General features: G+C 43.5%; 1 protein-coding gene across 1 annotated transcript in view; it reads left to right on the forward strand.

Annotated features, from left to right (window-relative positions):
- Positions 1-1,355: 1,355 nt before the first annotated feature.
- Positions 1,356-18,867, forward strand: part of USP46 (ubiquitin specific peptidase 46) — a 33,325-nt gene continuing 15,813 nt past the window's right edge. Inside the window, exon 1 of the mRNA XM_009480681.2 lies at positions 1,356-1,436. Coding sequence (XP_009478956.2) covers positions 1,356-1,436 — 81 coding nt within the window. The remainder of the gene's footprint in view (positions 1,437-18,867) is intronic.

Here is an 18,867-nt window from a genome sequence, read left to right on the forward strand (position 1 = left end):
GCGGCGGTGCGGCCGCTCTCCCCGCGCCGCTGAAGCTGCCGGCCAGGCGCCCGCAGGAGGGAGGGCAGGAAGGTCCGTCCTCCTCGCCGCTCTGCGGGCGCGAAGGGTGCCCGTGCAGTCCCCTCCTCTTGCTTTTATCCCAGCCCCGGAGCAGAAGCCGCCGCCGCCGCCCCCCTCTCCCTTCCTGCGCTCTTCCCACCATGAGCGGGGCTGTTTTCACCTTATAAAGATGGCGGTGTGGGATCGCTGCAACCTTTAGACTCATGACTGTCAGAAACATCGCCTCCATCTGTAATATGGTGAGTGCCCGCGGGCCGGCGCGCCGGCGGGGGCGGGGGCGGCACAGTGGCCCCTCCGGGGGCAGGCCCTGCTGGGGCCGGCCGAGGGGCGGCCGGGGGGGGCCCCCCGGCGAAGGAAGCGGCCGCATCCCTGCCCCCGGCGGCGGGGGAGCCGGGCAGGCTGCGCCGGGACGTGCCTGGGATGGAGCTGGCCGCCGGAGAGCGGCGATGTCCCGAGGAGTTTTCCCGGAGCGGGCCGGGGAGGGACGGAGATGCTGAGCCGGTGCGGAGCCCTCCGGAGCGGGGCAGGGCCCGGCCGATTGCGCGTTACAGACGGAGCCGCAGCCCGCCCTTCCTCCCCCTGCCCTTCCCTTCCTCCTCCTGCCCTAATCAACCTGCGAAAGGACCCCGAAGTTGGGCTCTGAAACCACGTTAAGTCAGTGACCACATCTAACCCTCTCAGGCAGGTACCTTGTGGTCATATGGGACCAGGAGCACCCCAGGTTGCACAGAAAACGAGGACGTTTAGATGCCTGCTCGCACGCTTTTGGATCCCGGTGCTAGGTACCTGTTCTAGGAAGCCTTGGCTTTAGAGCTAACCTCAGGGTTTAGCTTGCGCTGCATGCCACTCAGAGAGGACTGCTGTTTGTTAAGTGCGCTTGAATCACTCAGCTTTCTCTAAATCAGACTAGGCAATTAGGAAGGAATAAGGAAACATTAATATTCTTGTTTGTTATGTTCAGACTTTGCCAATTTCCTCCCCAGGAACGGTTGAAAGGTTACTCTCTGCATTGTGCTTGGGTCTAATTGTAATCCTAACAAACTTGGAGCATCTGAGTGAGTTTAGATTTTTGAAACTTCTCGGTGGGGGAAGGAAGAGCTCAAACTTTGTCTGTCAAAGGTTTATTAATACAGTGAGGCAGTAATAAACTTGTCAGAGAAATGGGTGTGTGCTAAGCACCCCAATGCAAACAGAAGAGAAGCTGTTTCTGCACATTTTGTTGTTTTAGTCTGTATTTTTCCCCCTTATTTCCAGGTTCTTCAAGAGCAGCCACACGCAGTTGCCAGCTTCCCTCCATGTGGTGCCCCAGCATGCCTTGTGCTGGTGATGCCACACATACCATTCATCTGCCCTGGAGAATGGAGCCTACCTCTAGGGTAAGGCAACAGGCACAGCCCCAGAGGCCTGGCTCCTGCGGGGTCAGCAGCAGTGGTCTGGGGGAGGGCGTGCGGATTGCGAGCCTGCTCCCCTTCCCCGTGTCCATGCTTCCACTTAAGTGGGCTTGCTCTTTTTGTTTGCGACCAGATGCCCCGGGCATCCCACGCATAGTTCTGACTTAAGCCTCAGTCCTCCCTTTGAAACACCTGCTCTGAAATGCAGAGAGGAAGGGTTGGATTTGGGGTTAAAAAAACTTAATACAAAATCCAGACTTGGCGTAAAATAGTCTGGGTGCTCACTTTTCTTCACCAACAGTAAGTAGTTTTCTAAACTTTTCATTGTTCTTAATAATTTCCAGTCCTGTGGGCCAGGGATACTTCAAAGAAAGATTTAGGAAACAGCACAGGACTGAGGAGAAAACCTGGGCACACTTTACCTTCCTTCTGAGGCAGGCTCCATTTTTTATTGCTGATGAATGGTGGGTGTGATGCCCTGCAGACTGCATAAGAGACCACCGAATGAAGGGGAGCTGGAGACTCTTAGGTGGTTGTGAGACACTAGCATTGGCATAAAATACTATGAATTCCATGATTTCTTTCATGTGCTTCAGACAGATGCACTTGTATACAGTACGCTTTTCCCAAAGACTGAACAGATTCACAGCAAAACTGGTGAGGTTGTTCTAATGGTGTGCTGTCGCTGCCAGTATATCCTACAAAAGTAACATCCGGGAAATGGAGAGACTGAAGGGAAGAATTAGAGCCTCAGGCAGAAAAGGCATACAAGGGCTCATAGTTCAAGGTGATTCTAGCTCATGGTACCAGTACTGTGACAGAAGGTGAAGTTGGTTTAACGATAATGGTGTTTTAAAGTTACATATTCCTTGGGGTCTGTGTACCTAGCTTTAGAGATGATGTGTTGTGCTGGTCACAATTAGTCTCTTCTGGATAACCCACAGGGACAGGAATTTCTTTTAGGAAAAAAAGCTGAGATTTTCAGAAAGCTGCAGGAATTTGGGTCTGTAATAGAAACATAAATTCTTGGAAGTATTGGCAACACTGCATTATGGCTCCTCAAAAAATATGTCCGCTTAGATGAGGTGGTGGACTTGAACTCAATGGTTTGTAGGAAGAGCTATGACAACCCTCCATAAGAATGGGGCTTTGGAAGGTTAGAGGTATATAAGAAAACCTTATGCCTGTATAAAACCTGAATATTTGCAGTGCTAGTTTCATTTAGGGCATCTGTAGAAATCTATCAGACAAAGATGTTAATTCCAAGACCTTGTTCCTGCACTATAACATAGTGCTTGAAGAACTGAACTACTTACAATTTGTGGACTAAGAAATAGCTGCATAATTTTCAGGTAATAGAATATATTTTGGTATATAATGCTGCATAATAGTATGTTTCTAAGTTTTTTAACCTAGATGAACACAGTAATAAAAAAAAAGTTATGTTCTTTTTTATCTTTTTCCATTCCCATTTCACTTGAGAGTGTTCACAGAGATTTGTGGTTTTTTTCTTAACTTTTGCAAAAAAATGGATGATGCCTGGTTGATCTTTTTTTTTTTTTTCTTTGGGGAGGGGGAGCGGGGAGAGGGAAGATTTTGTCCTGAAATACTTGTCCTTCTCTGAATGCAACATAGATTATGTTTTCAATGGTAGTCCTTTCTTGACAAAGTTTTTTGTGTTGGTTTGTCCAAGTACTTTCATGTCCTGAAGGGGAAAAAGAAATGAAATTTAGCCAAAATAATTTAGCTCAAGGGAACTTGGCTAGTCAGCAATTTAGGATGTATGTTTGCTGTTTAGTTGTCTGCCTGAGGTCTAGTATCTCAGGTTGTAATTTTGATCTCCTGAAGATGGTAGAGATCCAGTCTTTTCCAGGAAGGACCAAAACAAGTGTAGTGAAGCAAGGAAGCCCGGGACATTATTTAACTTGCTTGCGAAAGAGATCTAGTACTATATATTCACTGGATAAGCTCTCACATGCTAAGGCAGACACAGCAGGAGCTACCCAGTAAGAAAAAATGTTAGGTGCAAACTTTCCACTTCACACGTTTATTTTTAGTAAATATTCAAATGCACAATTTCCAGAATAAACCAAAATTCCTCTATTGTCTTTTACCAGTTTTGTCACTCTAGTTATAACACTAATAATAGTACTATTTATTATTCACTAATTCAGTTAATAAGAACAAAGAGCTAAAACTTATTCTGCTGGGGTGGAGGCTATGAAGGCATCTGTGCCTGAAGAAATCGGTGAGACTCTTACGTGGGCACCGTGGCCACCCTCACTGCAAAGGGAAGTCTAGTCCCCAGCATGTTCCTCTTACCTGCCTTTCAGATACTGGGAAAGTTCATCCACCCTGTCTGCACACCAAGTTCGCCACAGAAGGAGGTATAGAATAGGCAATCATCAGCTTTTGTGTAGGACAGGTACAGTAGATATGAAGAAGCATAAGATACGCTGAAGAAACCCTGGTTGAGGGAATACCAACAACCGGTGCCATGTAACCCTTGTAGACTGTAGACACAAGCTAGGCATGTGTTTTTAGTCCCTAGGATGCTGTAATCCTCTTTGGTGGCGTTTCTGTGAGATAACCTGATGACTCAAGTACAAAATGCTGGTTCAAAGGTAGATAGGCATGTTGACATTTTAAGATTGTTGCTTACTGAAATCCTCTGCAGTATGTTTCTTTGTTGATCAGTTTTTGGTACAGCCTTGAGTTCTGAGCTAAGCTTATGCTGCAGCTGTGGCCTAGGGATATCACTGTTGTGTGCAGTGAAGGACATCTAACCATTTCAGAATGTATTGACATGCATTTTTACAGAGATGGCCAACAAGCTCTGTGGACCGTATTTCTCCTACATACCTTTTAGTATTCTGCTGAGAACAGGTATTAACCCCCCATTTCATAATTTTGTAATAGTATTTCAAATAAACTGATCTACGCTCCAGAGCGCTCTGTCAATTTAATAAATGGGACATTCTGAAGACATTCAGATCGCTTCTGACACAAGGTATCATCTGAGATACCTCACAGTTGTTCCGGTAGTTGTTGTATAGACATCCTTAGGAAAAAAATTGCAGTTCCTCAGATTAATTTTGGTTTTTGTTAATTGGGCTTTCATGTTACCCATTCTTCTCATAGTCTCTCTGAGTTTCATAAAAATTGGTGGTTTTCTTCAGGAAACTATTCACACAATTCACCGGGAATTATGTGAATACCTGTGAATTTCAGCTTTCATTTTTAATGAAAAAACAAAAAATTTTCTAACCGTCCTAGAAACTAGTTGTAGAGAAAAACATAAAAACCTGGGAGTCTCTACATTCAGGAAGCAAATAAGAATAACTGTTGGGTTTTTTGTTTGGTTGGTTGGTATTAATGTCATGATTTTAGAGACTCATTGCAGAATTTGCTTGAATATAGGGCATTGGCAAAATGAGGACTCAAACATAGGTTTGGAAAATGCTTGATATAAAAAAAAATTACAATTGTAATGCTGTTTAAATAGTCAGATTCCACTTCATACAATAGGAGTGTTATTGGATTACAGAATTAATTATTATGACTTTCAACTGGATGTATTCATTTGGGCAACCTGCAGCGTATATTTCTTCATGACTTTTAAAACTTCTCATAAACAGAGATTAAAGCAGAGTAATACATGCCAAGACAGTAAAACAGCTATCTGAAGGCATATTGAGATTGATAAAGGAAAATAGATTTTTACATATGAAAAGATTAGTTACAGGCAGTTCAAGCAATGCAATTTCAGAAGCATAGTCTCAAGAGTGCACAATTTCATTCTGACATATATAGAAAATATAGAAACAAAAATATGAAAAATATAGAAAATGTGAAGTCTAATTATTGTGATACCTTTCTGAAGTAATGAGAAACTTGAGAGTATGGCTGACAAATGACTGACAAGCAGAAAGCATGCATTCCATCAAAAGATAAACAGAAGACCACAAAAGATATTTTTTATTGGATAGAGGATATGCAAAGTGAGAAACATCCTAATACATCATTTCCAATGTATAACCTGGACTAATGACTGAGTCTTGTCTTGCATGAATACCTTTTTATCATGCACTTATTAGTTGTTTAGAAGATAAGCACAACAGGACAATTAATGAATACAATGTGTGTTTTACAGTGGGATTCTTTTAGATGCATATAGTCTTTGGCTTCAAGTAGCTGAATTAAGAGCAAACCAGTGGTTACGTTAAATACCTTAATAAAGGAACCTCTTAATTACAGCTCAGCAAGGCTGAGTGAGTCTGAATTGTGGAAGACATGGGATTAAAAGCAGACGCTGGGCCTTGATTAACTGTATGTGGTGGGCAAGTGTCAGGCAGGAGGTAAGGTTCTGATGGGTTTGAAGAGCCACAGTCTGTGGAGTGTAAATCATGGCCAGAGAAGCAGTCAGCAAAGTCTCTTCTGCTGATCTTCCTTTAGCCTCAACAAACTGTGGTCTGCTGGCTGTTTGGTAGATACACTTATATACATTTATGTACATCATGTACTCTTAACACCACAGTGTATCAGTACTTCTGGGGAAGAAATGAGCTTGCATCTCCATCGTCAGGGCTCCATTGTAAGCATGTTCTTGGGTATGCTCAGCCTTTGCAGAGAAGGCTGCTGTGCTGACGGTTTCAAGCCAGCCATTACTGGATATTGTGTGTTGTGGTTATTTAATTTGATTTCACAGTTAATGGCTTAATAATAGTTGCATCTAAACTGTCCTAGCACAAGAGTCTCCCAACTGTCCACTGGAATTCCATTTGATAAACCTGTGTTATTTCTGAGGTATGTCTGTCAAACTTGAAGATTTCCAGTGATAGTGACCACATCATCTCTCTAGGCAGTCTATCCCAATGTTTCAATGTCCTTATGACTAGAGTGTTTCCTCATGTCTTACCTGAATCTACATTACTGTAATTTGAGCTTGGTACTTCTCACCCTGTCTGCCCTTGAGATGAAGAACAGACGAGTTCCCCTCTGTGACAAACTATGTACTTGAAAATATCATCATGCCGTGCCTCAGCCTTTTCTGTCTTATGCAACACAACCCTGTTCAACCTTTTTTTACAGGTCATTTTTCTCTAGAGTTGAGTTTTTAATTTTGACTGCCTTCTTTTGAATTCTCTCCAGTTATCTTCATCTTTATTGAAACCTAGCACCCAAACCTGGATGTAAGGTCCTGTCTGAAGTCTTACCAGTGACAAGTTAAACAGGAAAGTTACTTTAAGAACTTTGTAGACTTCTGTCTGTAAGAATTTCATTATGTTGTCAACATTTGTTTTTGTTGTGGTGGGTTTTTTTTGGAATAGCACTGCATTGCTGATGCTTATACATCTTATATTATACATCTTATACTATACTATGGTCTCTAGATGTCTTTTTCCTTTTTCCTTTTTCCTTTTTCCTTTTTCCTTTTTTCTTTTCGCACTACTACCTTAGTCAGCTGTTTCCCATTCTGTACACGTACAGGTGATTTTCCTCTTCATGTGCAGAATCTTGCACTTGTCTCAGCTGAATTTCAACAGTGTTTAGAACATTTCTCTAAAAGAAAAACATTGTCAAAAATTGACTGTCAAAAATAATTTTAAATTCTAAACCTGTCCTGCAACATAACTGCAGCCCTCATAACTCACGTCGTATTGAGATTTGATGAAAATATTCTTTCTTCTGTCTCCAGGTTACCAAAGAGTGCTCTAGCTGGTGGTGAAGTCTAGAAGGTGCCTTGCCTTTACAATGCTCTGAGGCACCATGTTTGTCTGGGTGGACCAGTCAAAAATGTTATTGAAGAAATTATAGTCTGTAAGCAAACCTCAGTCTCTTTTTCACTTGTGAGGCCATCTTGAGGTTATGTGTTCTGAAGAAGGAAACTGGCAAAAAAAAATGGTTTTGCTACTTGGTCCAGCAAAAACCTGAGCACCACACTAATCCAAGAACAATTAAGCTGGGAATGGAGACAGACTCATGAGAGAATACTGAGTTGCAGTTCGGTAGAGCTTGTCTAATCATGGAAACTTTAAAAGTCAATATTTTTAAAAAATTACTTATGGATTTAGATACTGAACTTGTAATACTTCACTAGAACCTTACTTCCTTGTTTGCTTTGTGCTTTGAGAAAACAAAGTTTTTTAAGCTATGTAAGACCGAATGCCTTAAACACATTGTCCAGGATCTTAAGTGGTTCAGGATTTCAAGCCTCTCAATTTTTATCCATTTCTGGTAACCACACAATAAAGAGCTGCAGTTATTTATGTTATGTGTAATACTTAGATCTGTGATTAGAGATAGTTTAGTGCATCTGGAAAAAAACAAGTTGGACATCTCCTTTCAAGCTTTTATAATTTGCTTTAATGATCAGAAAACTCTTTGGAAAAATGCACAAAAATAATTTGTTTAGATACATTGTCTTAAATCACCTTTCCTTCAAAAATATGAGTACACAGTGGGTTTTGAGTCAGTCAATGTCCTTTCATTGTTTATTAAGATCCCCTATGTTTTTCATAGCATCCTCTCTTTCCTTGTTTATCTTGTGGCAACAAAGACCCAAAATAGCTCTGCTGGAGGAACAATAAAACATTTCTTTGCAGAAAGATAAAAAAAGCTAACCTGGTTAAATTCCACCATCCTGTGGGACTTTGACTTTAAAAATTACAGAAACATTTCAGGTTTGACATCTAATATGTGTGAGTTTGGAAGAAGGCTGGTTCAGCTATTCCAATTACTCACCATACCTCTCTGAAAGTTGAGGTTGTTCCTGAGGATAGTTGAAGTCCAGCACTGAGGTGATGTGTCTATTGAAAGCAGTTACATATATACTGCATGGTGTGACATTGCTTGCTCTCCTCTTTACTCTTGTTTTCTTTGTGTTTCTTCTGGGAGCTAAGTTTGGATTTTATTTACAGTTGCTTCCCCTCTTTGGAGTTATCCATCAACACCATTTGCTGGCCAGGAGGCCTTCCACATCTTTTGTTACCTTCTTTCTCCCTTCCATCCCATATGCTGTGCCTTCCAAAATCCTGAAACTCAGGCTGCGTGGCCCTGAAGCCATTTCTAATTTTATTCTAATTTCTCTTCTACCAGCCCAGATGTCACCCTTAGTTTGTCTTAAGTCTTCAGTTTTTCCCTTCAGGAAACAACTCTATTTCTAGCACATTGCTCCCACTTTCCCTGAATACTAAGAAAAAAAAAATCTAGTTCACAGCTGTATATGATCCAAAGCCCTTTGTCATGGACCAGCCATCTTCCTTCATTGATCTCTTGTTCATATATTTGTTAAATTTCTGTTTTCATTATTCAATTTTTTATGTGTTTTTTTTCTTATATTTTTTAGATTTTCTTGTGAGGAAGATATTTCTTGTTATTTCTTATTTCGTATTTTATTGTTTGATGGTTATTCATCCTGTGTTTCTGTTTATTTGGTGATACGTATTTAATAGGTTTTCCATAGGTGACTTACGAAATGCCCTAATTTCCCTACTGCACTCATTTACTTTAAATTAAGCACATGTGTATTTCTAGAAAGTTAGTGCCATTTCTTATAGCTCTATCACACCAGAAAGTCTAGTCTGATTTGCTGTCTTCTGTTTGCAGTATCTTTCATATTAGCTCTATTCCTTTTCTCATCCTCCATAGAATAATTGTATTTAGGTTATTTTGCTACATGTGATTTAATGATTTAATCTGATGTCTTTTTTTTCCCCCCTGCACTGTTATTTTGTTTACATGCTAAAGTGTAAAGGAACAGGAGTTTTTTTCACTTAATCTGTTTCATGTGATGCAAAGCACAAATTAAACGCTTAACAACGTTATCAGAAATTTCAGCTGAAAAGAAAACTGGCAGACTTATCCATTGGAAGGCCTGGAGCAAAATAACAATAGGAAAAAATATAGGTCATATGGCCAGAATGGTTTTGGAGCGATGCTGGGGTAGAAATCTTGGCTTAGCCTGAATTGACCCATGCTTGGCTATGTCTCCAACTGTATGTCTTTGCCATTTTATAAGGGCTGAATACTGACTGTTGAATTAAGTGGTGAAACTTCAGAGAAACCAACATTCAGCAACAGCACAGAATACATAGTAGGAATTACCATGTTGACCTAGTTCTCGTTCTCGTAAGGTCTGGCCACCACAATCACTTGGTTGCATTTCCTTCATTAGGGTATTCTTTTAAGAAGGAGCCAGTCTCCTTTATTGTCTCTATACCCTGATATGAATTTATTTAACAGTCCCAGATCCTAGTTCATTGGCTTATGTGGTCTCTCCTCATTTCAGGCTCTGCGGATGCACTGCCACTCTTGCTGTTTTTATGAAACTACAGTAGATTCAGCTGCAGTAGGGTTTTTCTCCTAGCTGAAGCACAGGACCGTTTATAAAACCATAGAGAATGGATTGCATTAAAAATGTTTGAGCAGGTTTTCACTGCAGAATTGACCAAAATGACTTGCCTGGGAGTGGGAAGCACAACCATGCTTAAAACCATGTTAAATAGTCATGGTTGATTTTTGCTGTAGCTTAACCTCAATAGGCTAACATGTTTTCTATATTTGATACGGTTGGTTTAAACTGAGTTCTGAATCATCTTTAACACATGCCTAGTAACATGTTTTTTCCAGTTTAAACCTGGCTTGGGTGTACAGTTTCTGGTCTACTTTGGTTGGAAAAAATTCCAGTCGTTTCTTCTGCCATCATGTCAACTGCTTCTTGAGACTTCCTATGTAAAACATGTACTATATATGCAGTGTGGCATGGTTTGAGTTTACTAAACAGTCTGTCTACAATTTTTTTCTTCATGTAAGAAATATATCCTGCTTTGAATTACTTGCTTCTTACCTGTTTTCTTACTCTTCTTTTTCTATGAATTTAACGGTATTTTTTTGGAGACCTTAAAATAAACCAGACTGAAATTGCCCTTGATATAAGAAGGCACAACTCCTAATGAAGTCCATGGGAGTTATGTCAGCCTACACAAAAACTGAATTTAGCCTCTCTGTTTTATTGGGAAACCAGCAAACAGTGCTTTGTTTTATATTTGCAACAGCCAAGGCCTGGTTTTGGAGAGGTAAAGCTCTATGATGAGCTATTACTAAGCATATGTTGTTTCAACAGCAGGTACTCTGGAAATTTCTGTGCAATGTATAGTTTTTGTATGAAGATCTGTTAGTGTACATCATGGATTTGTTTGGTTTTCAGTGGTAATTTTGTTTCATAAATCCTGATTCTTGCTCTTTCTCACAATATTTACAAGGCAATTTAAATACTAGAAAGGATTTGTCAAACCATCTGGCACCCTCTGAAGCAAGAAACCCTGGCCCTGGAGGAAAGGCAAATGAGTAATGTAGGAGCAACTAGTTAGCAGAGCACTTGCATTCTACTTGTCTAACTGCATACACTAACCTGTAGTTTATGAAAGAGTAGGAGGTTACTTTTTTTTCCATGAATTCTAGAGGGAGAATTTTTTTCAGTGTGGAAAATACTTCCTGCAAAACTGGAAAAACATCCCTTTCATTCGTATGTTAGGGAACTTGATTTGAACGCTAAAAGTGTAATCGAAGAAAACCTTTGCTTTGATCTGAATGCTGTACAATGAGTATTAATATGAAGATGGTTTTCTTCAGACGCTTCATTAACCTTCTGTAGTCATGTTTTTCTTTTATCAGACAAGGTTTTGAGGATAACAGTGGCTGTTTGCTTCACTGTTAATATCAGATAGGCAAATGTCTGTCAGTCCCTCTCAGGAAGTCAGATGCTTTGCTGAATCTGTGCATCTTTGGCAAGGGTGACTTTCCAAGCAAAGAAACTAGTTGTCCTGGTTTCGGCTGGGATAGAGTTAATTTTCTTCCTAACAGCAGGCATAGTGCTGTGTTTTGGATTTAGTAGGAGAAGAATGTTGATAACACACTGATGTTTTTAGTTGTTGCTGAGTACTGCTTATGCTAGTCAAGGACTTTTTCAGCTTCCCATGCTCTGCCAGGCGCACAAGAAACTGGGAGGGGGCACAGCCAGAATAGTTGATCCAAACTGACCAAAGGGCTATTCCATACCATATGACGTCATGCTCAGTATATAAACTGGGGGGGGTTGGCCGGGGAGCAGCGATCGCTGCTCGGGAACTGTCTGGGTATCGGTCGGCGGGTGGTGAGCAATTGCATTGTGCATCACTTGCTTCGTGTATCATTATTATTATTATCATTATTATACTGTTACTATTAGCATTACTATTTTACTTTATTTCAATTATTAAACTGTTCTTATCTCAGCCCAGGAGTGTTTCTCACTCTTACTCCTCCAATTCTCTCCCCCATCCCATCGGGGTAGGGGGAGTGAGCGAGCGGCTGCGTGGTGCTTAGTTGCTGGCTGGGGCTAAACCACGACAGTCCTTTTTGGCGCCCAACGTGGGGCTTGAGATAACAACAGATTAATCAGAGTGTATTAAGGAGTCTGTTAACAGTTGCCGGTCACGATATTAGTTCTTCTGATCTGCACCATGTTTTTTTTTTGCAGCACGCGTTAAAGCTTGCTGTCAGTTTGTGTAGTGTGCTATGCTCTGCAGTGATTCATGATCTTTTGCTTGGGAGGCTCCTTATCAAAACCCTGACCTTGAGCATTCTTTGGTATTTGGGTTTCATACAGAAGTCACTACTGTACTTCGGGTACTACCTCATAGAGAGAGTTAGCAATTATACTTCTTACTCTGAGAGGCTTGTTGTGGAGGAAATACAGAATGGCACCTTTGCTGCTTTCTTCTATGATGTTTCCTCCTTCATTACAACAACTTTCCTGTATCTTGAACACCCCTGGGCAGTTAAGATACTTCTATTGATACTTCTTGGGAATGTTGTTTCCGTTTTGATAAAGGTCAGTAAGCAGTTTAAAAATACCATCCAGAGATCTACCCCAAGGCTGGATAGTTATGAGTGGCAGGGTGTGTGGGATCGTATGCGCAAGTACCTAGGGCAGTGGGGACCTCCAGTGTTTTGGAACTTCACCCCTGAACAAGTGCAGAATCCTGAAGAATTAGTAAAATATTTGGAAGAAGTATGTTGTCACCCTGGTAGCTCCAGAGAGACACAAATCATTGCAACATGCTGGGGACTGGCCCATGCCTATCGAGCCGTGGTCAACGCTAATCAGTACCCTCAAAAGAAAGAGAAGGTCTCTGGATCTGATGACAAAACAACAAGCACTGTGGCTACTCAAACCCCCACTACAGGCCCTGCGGCTACTCCAACCCCCACTACAGGCCTTGCAGCTACTCAAACCCCAGCCCCAGGCACTGTGGCTACTCCAGCCACAGCCATGAGCACTGCGGCTACTCAAACCCCAGTGACAGACACTGTGGCTAAACCAGAGAACCAACCTGCGCCGGTATCAGTTGCCCCTATACAGAAGAAAAAATACACGAGGAAATCAGTTCGTTTAGTAAGGGATGAAGATGAACCAGGGCCATCACAAGAACCAGAGGAGGAAGAACCCATAAATGAGATGGTGACCACCCGATCCCTATCCCTGAGTGAGCTGCGAGATATGCGAAAAGATTTTGGTCGTCATCCAGGCGAGCACATCATCACCTGGCTGCTCCGATGCTGGGATAACGGGGCCAGTAGCCTGGATTTAGAGGGTAGGGAAGCCAAGCAGCTGGGATCCCTTTCCAGGGAAGGGGGCATTGACAAAGCAATTGGAAAAGGGGCAAAACCGCTCAGCCTCTGGAGGCGACTTCTGTCAAGCGTGAAGGAAAGGTATCCCTTCAAGGAGGATGTTTTATACCGCCCAAGCAAATGGACCACCGTAGAGAAAGGTATCCAGTACCTGAGGGAATTAGGCGTGCTGGAGGTGATTTACAGTGACCTGAATGATGAGCGGTTAACCAAAGACCCAGATGAAGTCAGGTGCACACAATCCATGTGGCGGAAGGTGGTACGGAGCGCACCAGCATCGTATTCCAACTCGTTGGCAATACTAGCCTGGAAAGACGACGAGGCACCAACGGTGGATGAAGTGGCTAGACAACTCCGGGACTACGAAGAAAAGCTCTCTTCCTCCCTACGGGCCTGTGTCTCGGCTGTGGAAAAACTGTCTGAAAAAAATATGCCAAGAGTTCCAACAACTCAGAGAGGATCTGTCCTACTCCCCACCTGCACGGACCAGTGTCTCAGCCATTAGGAGTCAACGTCCCTATGCTCAAGAGAGAGGATATAGAGGATACACACCACGGGGCACCCTGTGGTTTTACCTGCGTGATTATGGAGAGGACATGAGGAAGTGGGATGGAAAACCCACCTCAACCTTAGAGGCACGGGTGCGTGAATTGCAAGGAAAAACTATTAGAAAAGGCGGTTCTCCCAGGAAAATTGCAGCTCCAGTTTCCAGTGAGCAGTTCCCGAGACAGAGTAAGAGGGCTAATTTTACTTCCGACCTTGATCAGGGGACTTTTGATTCACATTTACAGGAAGTGAACAACGAATACTGTGACCAGTGTTAGAGGGGCCCTGCCTCCAGCCAGGTGGAGGAAAGGGACAACCGAGTTTACTGGACTGTGTGGATTCGATGGCCTGGAACGTCAGACCCACAGGAGTATAAGGCTCTAGTGGACACTGGTGCACAGTGCACGCTAATGCCATCAAACTATAGAGGGGCAGAACCCATTTGTATTTCTGGAGTGACAGGGGGATCCCAACAGCTAACTGTACTGGAAGCTGAAGTGAGCCTAACTGGGAATGAGTGGCAAAAGCACCCCATTGTGACTGGCCCAGACGCTCCGTGCATCCTTGGCATAGACTACCTCAGGAGAGGGTATTTCAAGGACCCAAAAGGGTACCGGTGGGCTTTTGGTATAGCTGCTTTGGAGACAGAGGAAATTAAACAGTTGTCCACCTTGCCCGGTCTCTCAGAGGACCCTTCCATTGTAGGGTTGCTGAAGGTTGAGGAACAACAGGTGCCGATTGCTACCACAACTGTGCACAGGCGGCAATATCGCACCAACCGAGACTCCCTGATTCCCATCCATAACCTGATTCGTCGACTGGAGAGCCAGGGAGTGATCAGCAAGACTCGCTCACCCTTTAACAGTCCCATATGGCCAGTGCGAAAGTCTAATGGGGAGTGGAGACTAACAGTGGACTATCGTGGCCTGAACGAAGTTACACCGCCGCTGAGTGCTGCCGTGCCAGACATGCTAGAACTTCAATATGAACTGGAGTCAAAGGCAGCTAAGTGGTATGCCACAATTGATATTGCTAATGCATTTTTCTCCATCCCTTTGGCAGCAGAGTGCAGACCCCAGTTTGCTTTTACCTGGAGGGGTGTTCAGTACACCTGGAACCGACTGCCCCAGGGGTGGAAGCACAGCCCCACCATTTGCCATGGACTGATCCAGACAGCACTGGAACAGGGTGAAGCTCCAGAACATCTGCAGTACATTGATGACATCATTGTGTGGGGCAATACAGCAGAAGAAGTTTTTGAGAAGGGAAAGAAAATAGTCCAAATCCTTCTGAAGGCTGGTTTTGCCATAAAACAGAGTAAGGTCAAGGGGCCTGCACAGGAGATCCAGTTTTTAGGAATAAAATGGCAAGATGGACGTCGTCAGATCCCAATGGATGTGATCAACAAAATAACAGCTATGTCCCCACCAACTAGCAAAAAGGAAACACAAGCTTTCTTAGGCGTTGTGGGGTTTTGGAGAATGCATATTCCAAATTACAGCCAGATCGTAAGCCCTCTCTATCAAGTGACCCGGAAGAAGAACGAATTCAAATGGGGCCCTGAGCAACAACAAGCCTTTGAACAAATTAAACGTGAGATAGTTCATGCAGTAGCCCTTGGGCCAGTCCGGGCAGGGCAGGATATTAAAAATGTGCTCTACACCGCAGCCGGGGAGAATGGCCCTACCTGGAGCCTCTGGCAGAAAGCACCAGGGGAGACTCGAGGTCGACCCCTAGGGTTTTGGAGTCGGGGATACAGAGGATCCGAAGCCCGCTACACTCCAACTGAGAAAGAGATACTGGCAGCATATGAAGGGGTTCGAGCTGCTTCAGAAGTGGTTGGTACTGAAGCACAGCTCCTGCTGGCACCCCGACTGCCGGTGTTGGGCTGGATGTTCAAAGGGAGGGTCCCCTCTACACATCATGCAACTGATGCTACATGGAGTAAGTGGGTTGCATTGATCACACAACGGGCTCGAATAGGAAACCCCAGTCGCCCAGGAATCCTGGAAGTGATCATGGACTGGCCAGAAGGAAAAAACATTAGAATATCACCAGAGGAGGAGGTGACACGTGCTGAAGAGGCCCCACTGTATAATAAATTGCCAGAAAATGAAAAGCAATATGCCCTGTTCACTGATGGGTCCTGTCGTCTCGTGGGAAAGCATCGGAGGTGGAAAGCTGCTGTATGGAGTCCTATACGACAAGTCGCAGAAACTGCTGAAGGAGAAGGGGAGTCGAGTCAGTTTGCAGAGGTGAAAGCCATCCAGCTGGCTTTAGATATTGCTGAAAGAGAAAAGTGGCCAGTCCTTTATCTCTATACTGACTCATGGATGGTGGCAAATGCCCTGTGGGGGTGGCTGCAGCAATGGAAGCAGAGCAACTGGCAGCGCAGAGGCAAACCAATCTGGGCTGCCGCATTGTGGCAAGATATTGCTGCCCGGGTAGAGAACCTGGTTGTAAAAGTTCGTCATGTAGATGCTCATGTACCTAAGAGTCGGGCCACTGAAGAACATCAAAACAACCAGCAAGTAGATCAGGCTGCTAAGATTGAAGTGGCTCAGGTGGATTTGGACTGGCAACATAAGGGTGAATTATTTATAGCTCGGTGGGCCCATGATGCCTCAGGCCATCAAGGAAGGGATGCAACGTATAAATGGGCTCGTGATCGAGGGGTGGACTTAACTATGGACAGTATTGCACAGGTTATTCATGAGTGTGAAACATGCGCTGCAATCAAGCAAGCCAAGCAGTTCAAGCCCCTTGGGTATAGTGAACGATGGCTAAAATATAAATATGGGGAGGCCTGGCAGATTGATTACATCACGCTCCCACAGACCCGCCAGGGCAAGCGCTATGTGCTCACCATGGTGGAAGCAACCACTGGATGGCTGGAAACATATCCCGTGCCCCATGCCACCGCCCGGAACACCATCCTGGGCCTTGAAAAGCAAGTCCTGTGGCGACATGGCACCCCAGAAAGAATTGAGTCAGACAACGGGACTCATTTCCGAAACAACCTCATAGACACCTGGGCCAAAGAGCACGGCATTGAGTGGGTATATCACATCCCTTACCATGCACCAGCCTCCGGGAAAATTGAGCGATACAATGGATTGTTAAAGACTACCCTGAGAGCAATGGGTGGTGGGACGTTTAAACATTGGGATACGCATTTAGCAAAAGCCACCTGGTTAGTCAACAGCAGGGGATCTGCCAATCGAGCTGGCCCTGCCCAATCAAAACTTTTACGTACTGTAGAAGGAGATAAAGTTCCTGTAGTGCACATGAAAAATATGCTGGGGAAGACAGTCTGGGTTACTTCCCCCTCTGGCAAAGGCAAACCCATGCGTGGGATTGCTTTTGCTCAAGGACCTGGGTGCACTTGGTGGGTGATGCGAAAGGATGGGGAAGCCCAATGTGTACCTCAAGGCAATTTGATTTTGGGTGAAAATAGCCAATGAACTGAATTGTATAATATTAATTGCTTTATAATACTGTATGTTATCTCTTAACTATATGTTATCTCTTAACTGCATGTTAATATAATAATATAGTAGGTTAATATTAAGTATATAATACTATATATTATGATTGCTATATGCCGCATCAATGGTATTGCAGTAAGAATTGCCCAGCCTAAGGAAAATGAACTTTGATGAAACCATGTTGGAATGAGAACTGACTTCAGCATGCAACAGTCCAACACTGCACACCACCTCTCCTGCTCTGAAAGACTGTGATGACAGATGGAACCCAAAGTCATGGGCTAAATGAACTCAATGGACATTTTAGAGGGATGGGCCATAGACGAAGGGAATGATATCTGTGTGTATATCAAGATAGGGAAAGGGGTGGTGATTAATTGGAACACATTGGAAAGGGGAGGGCCTGTGCATGACGTAGATGGTATAGAATAAGGGGTGGATACTGTCCTGGTTTCGGCTGGGATAGAGTTAATTTTCTTCCTAACAGCAGGCATAGTGCTGTGTTTTGGATTTAGTAGGAGAAGAATGTTGATAACACACTGATGTTTTTAGTTGTTGCTGAGTACTGCTTATGCTAGTCAAGGACTTTTTCAGCTTCCCATGCTCTGCCAGGCGCACAAGAAACTGGGAGGGGGCACAGCCAGAATAGTTGATCCAAACTGACCAAAGGGCTATTCCATACCATATGACGTCATGCTCAGTATATAAACTGGGGGGGGTTGGCCGGGGAGCAGCGATCGCTGCTCGGGAACTGTCTGGGTATCGGTCGGCGGGTGGTGAGCAATTGCATTGTGCATCACTTGCTTCGTGTATCATTATTATTATTATCATTATTATACTGTTACTATTAGCATTACTATTTTACTTTATTTCAATTATTAAACTGTTCTTATCTCAGCCCAGGAGTGTTTCTCACTCTTACTCCTCCAATTCTCTCCCCCATCCCATCGGGGTAGGGGGAGTGAGCGAGCGGCTGCGTGGTGCTTAGTTGCTGGCTGGGGCTAAACCACGACACTAGTCTTCATCTGGAACTTATGTAATTAGCACACTGTCATCTCTATTGAAAGGTAGCCAATAACTGCTTTGCATAGATCATTGCTTTTTCCAAGTTCCTCACTGAGGTCTAGCAGAGCCTGTACCCCTTAAGCTTTGAATGGAGCCTTGTGCAGGTAAAGTATTTCAGCCTCAAAGGGAATGTCTGGGAAATCGCATACACTTGGTCTGAGCAATGAGCTATGTGTATGTGAGAGAAAGGGAGGGACTAGAAAGAGACCTGCTAAAGGGATGTGAAATATAAAATACTTGGAACTTTTCTGGAAGCTGCCAACTTGAAGGAACTGGTTTAATTTCAAGGCTCGCAAATTCTCAAAGAGCACCTGTGCTGAGTTTCACACCACTGATTCTGTTGACTAAAATCATCTTCTTTTAATGAGTTGGCATGAAATAACAATCTAATATAGCAAGCAGAGGTGATGATAGGTGTGGTAAGGAAACACAACTCAGGCTTTGGGGAGAAGATGGGGAAGGGACACCAGAATTATTGAATTTGATTACTAGTAACTTTGAAAATTTTAGCTGATGAAGTCTCTGAGTAAATGATATACTGAACAAACCTCAGGAACACAGGAAGGTTCAGAATTTTTCAGATGTTTTATGTGTTGGCATGTTTACAGGGGCATTTTACATGGTTTTATCAAAGTCAACCACTT

The sequence above is a fragment of the Pelecanus crispus genome, chromosome 4 (genome assembly GCF_030463565.1).
Source record: "Pelecanus crispus isolate bPelCri1 chromosome 4, bPelCri1.pri, whole genome shotgun sequence".
In the NCBI taxonomy this organism is placed as follows: domain Eukaryota; kingdom Metazoa; phylum Chordata; class Aves; order Pelecaniformes; family Pelecanidae; genus Pelecanus; species Pelecanus crispus.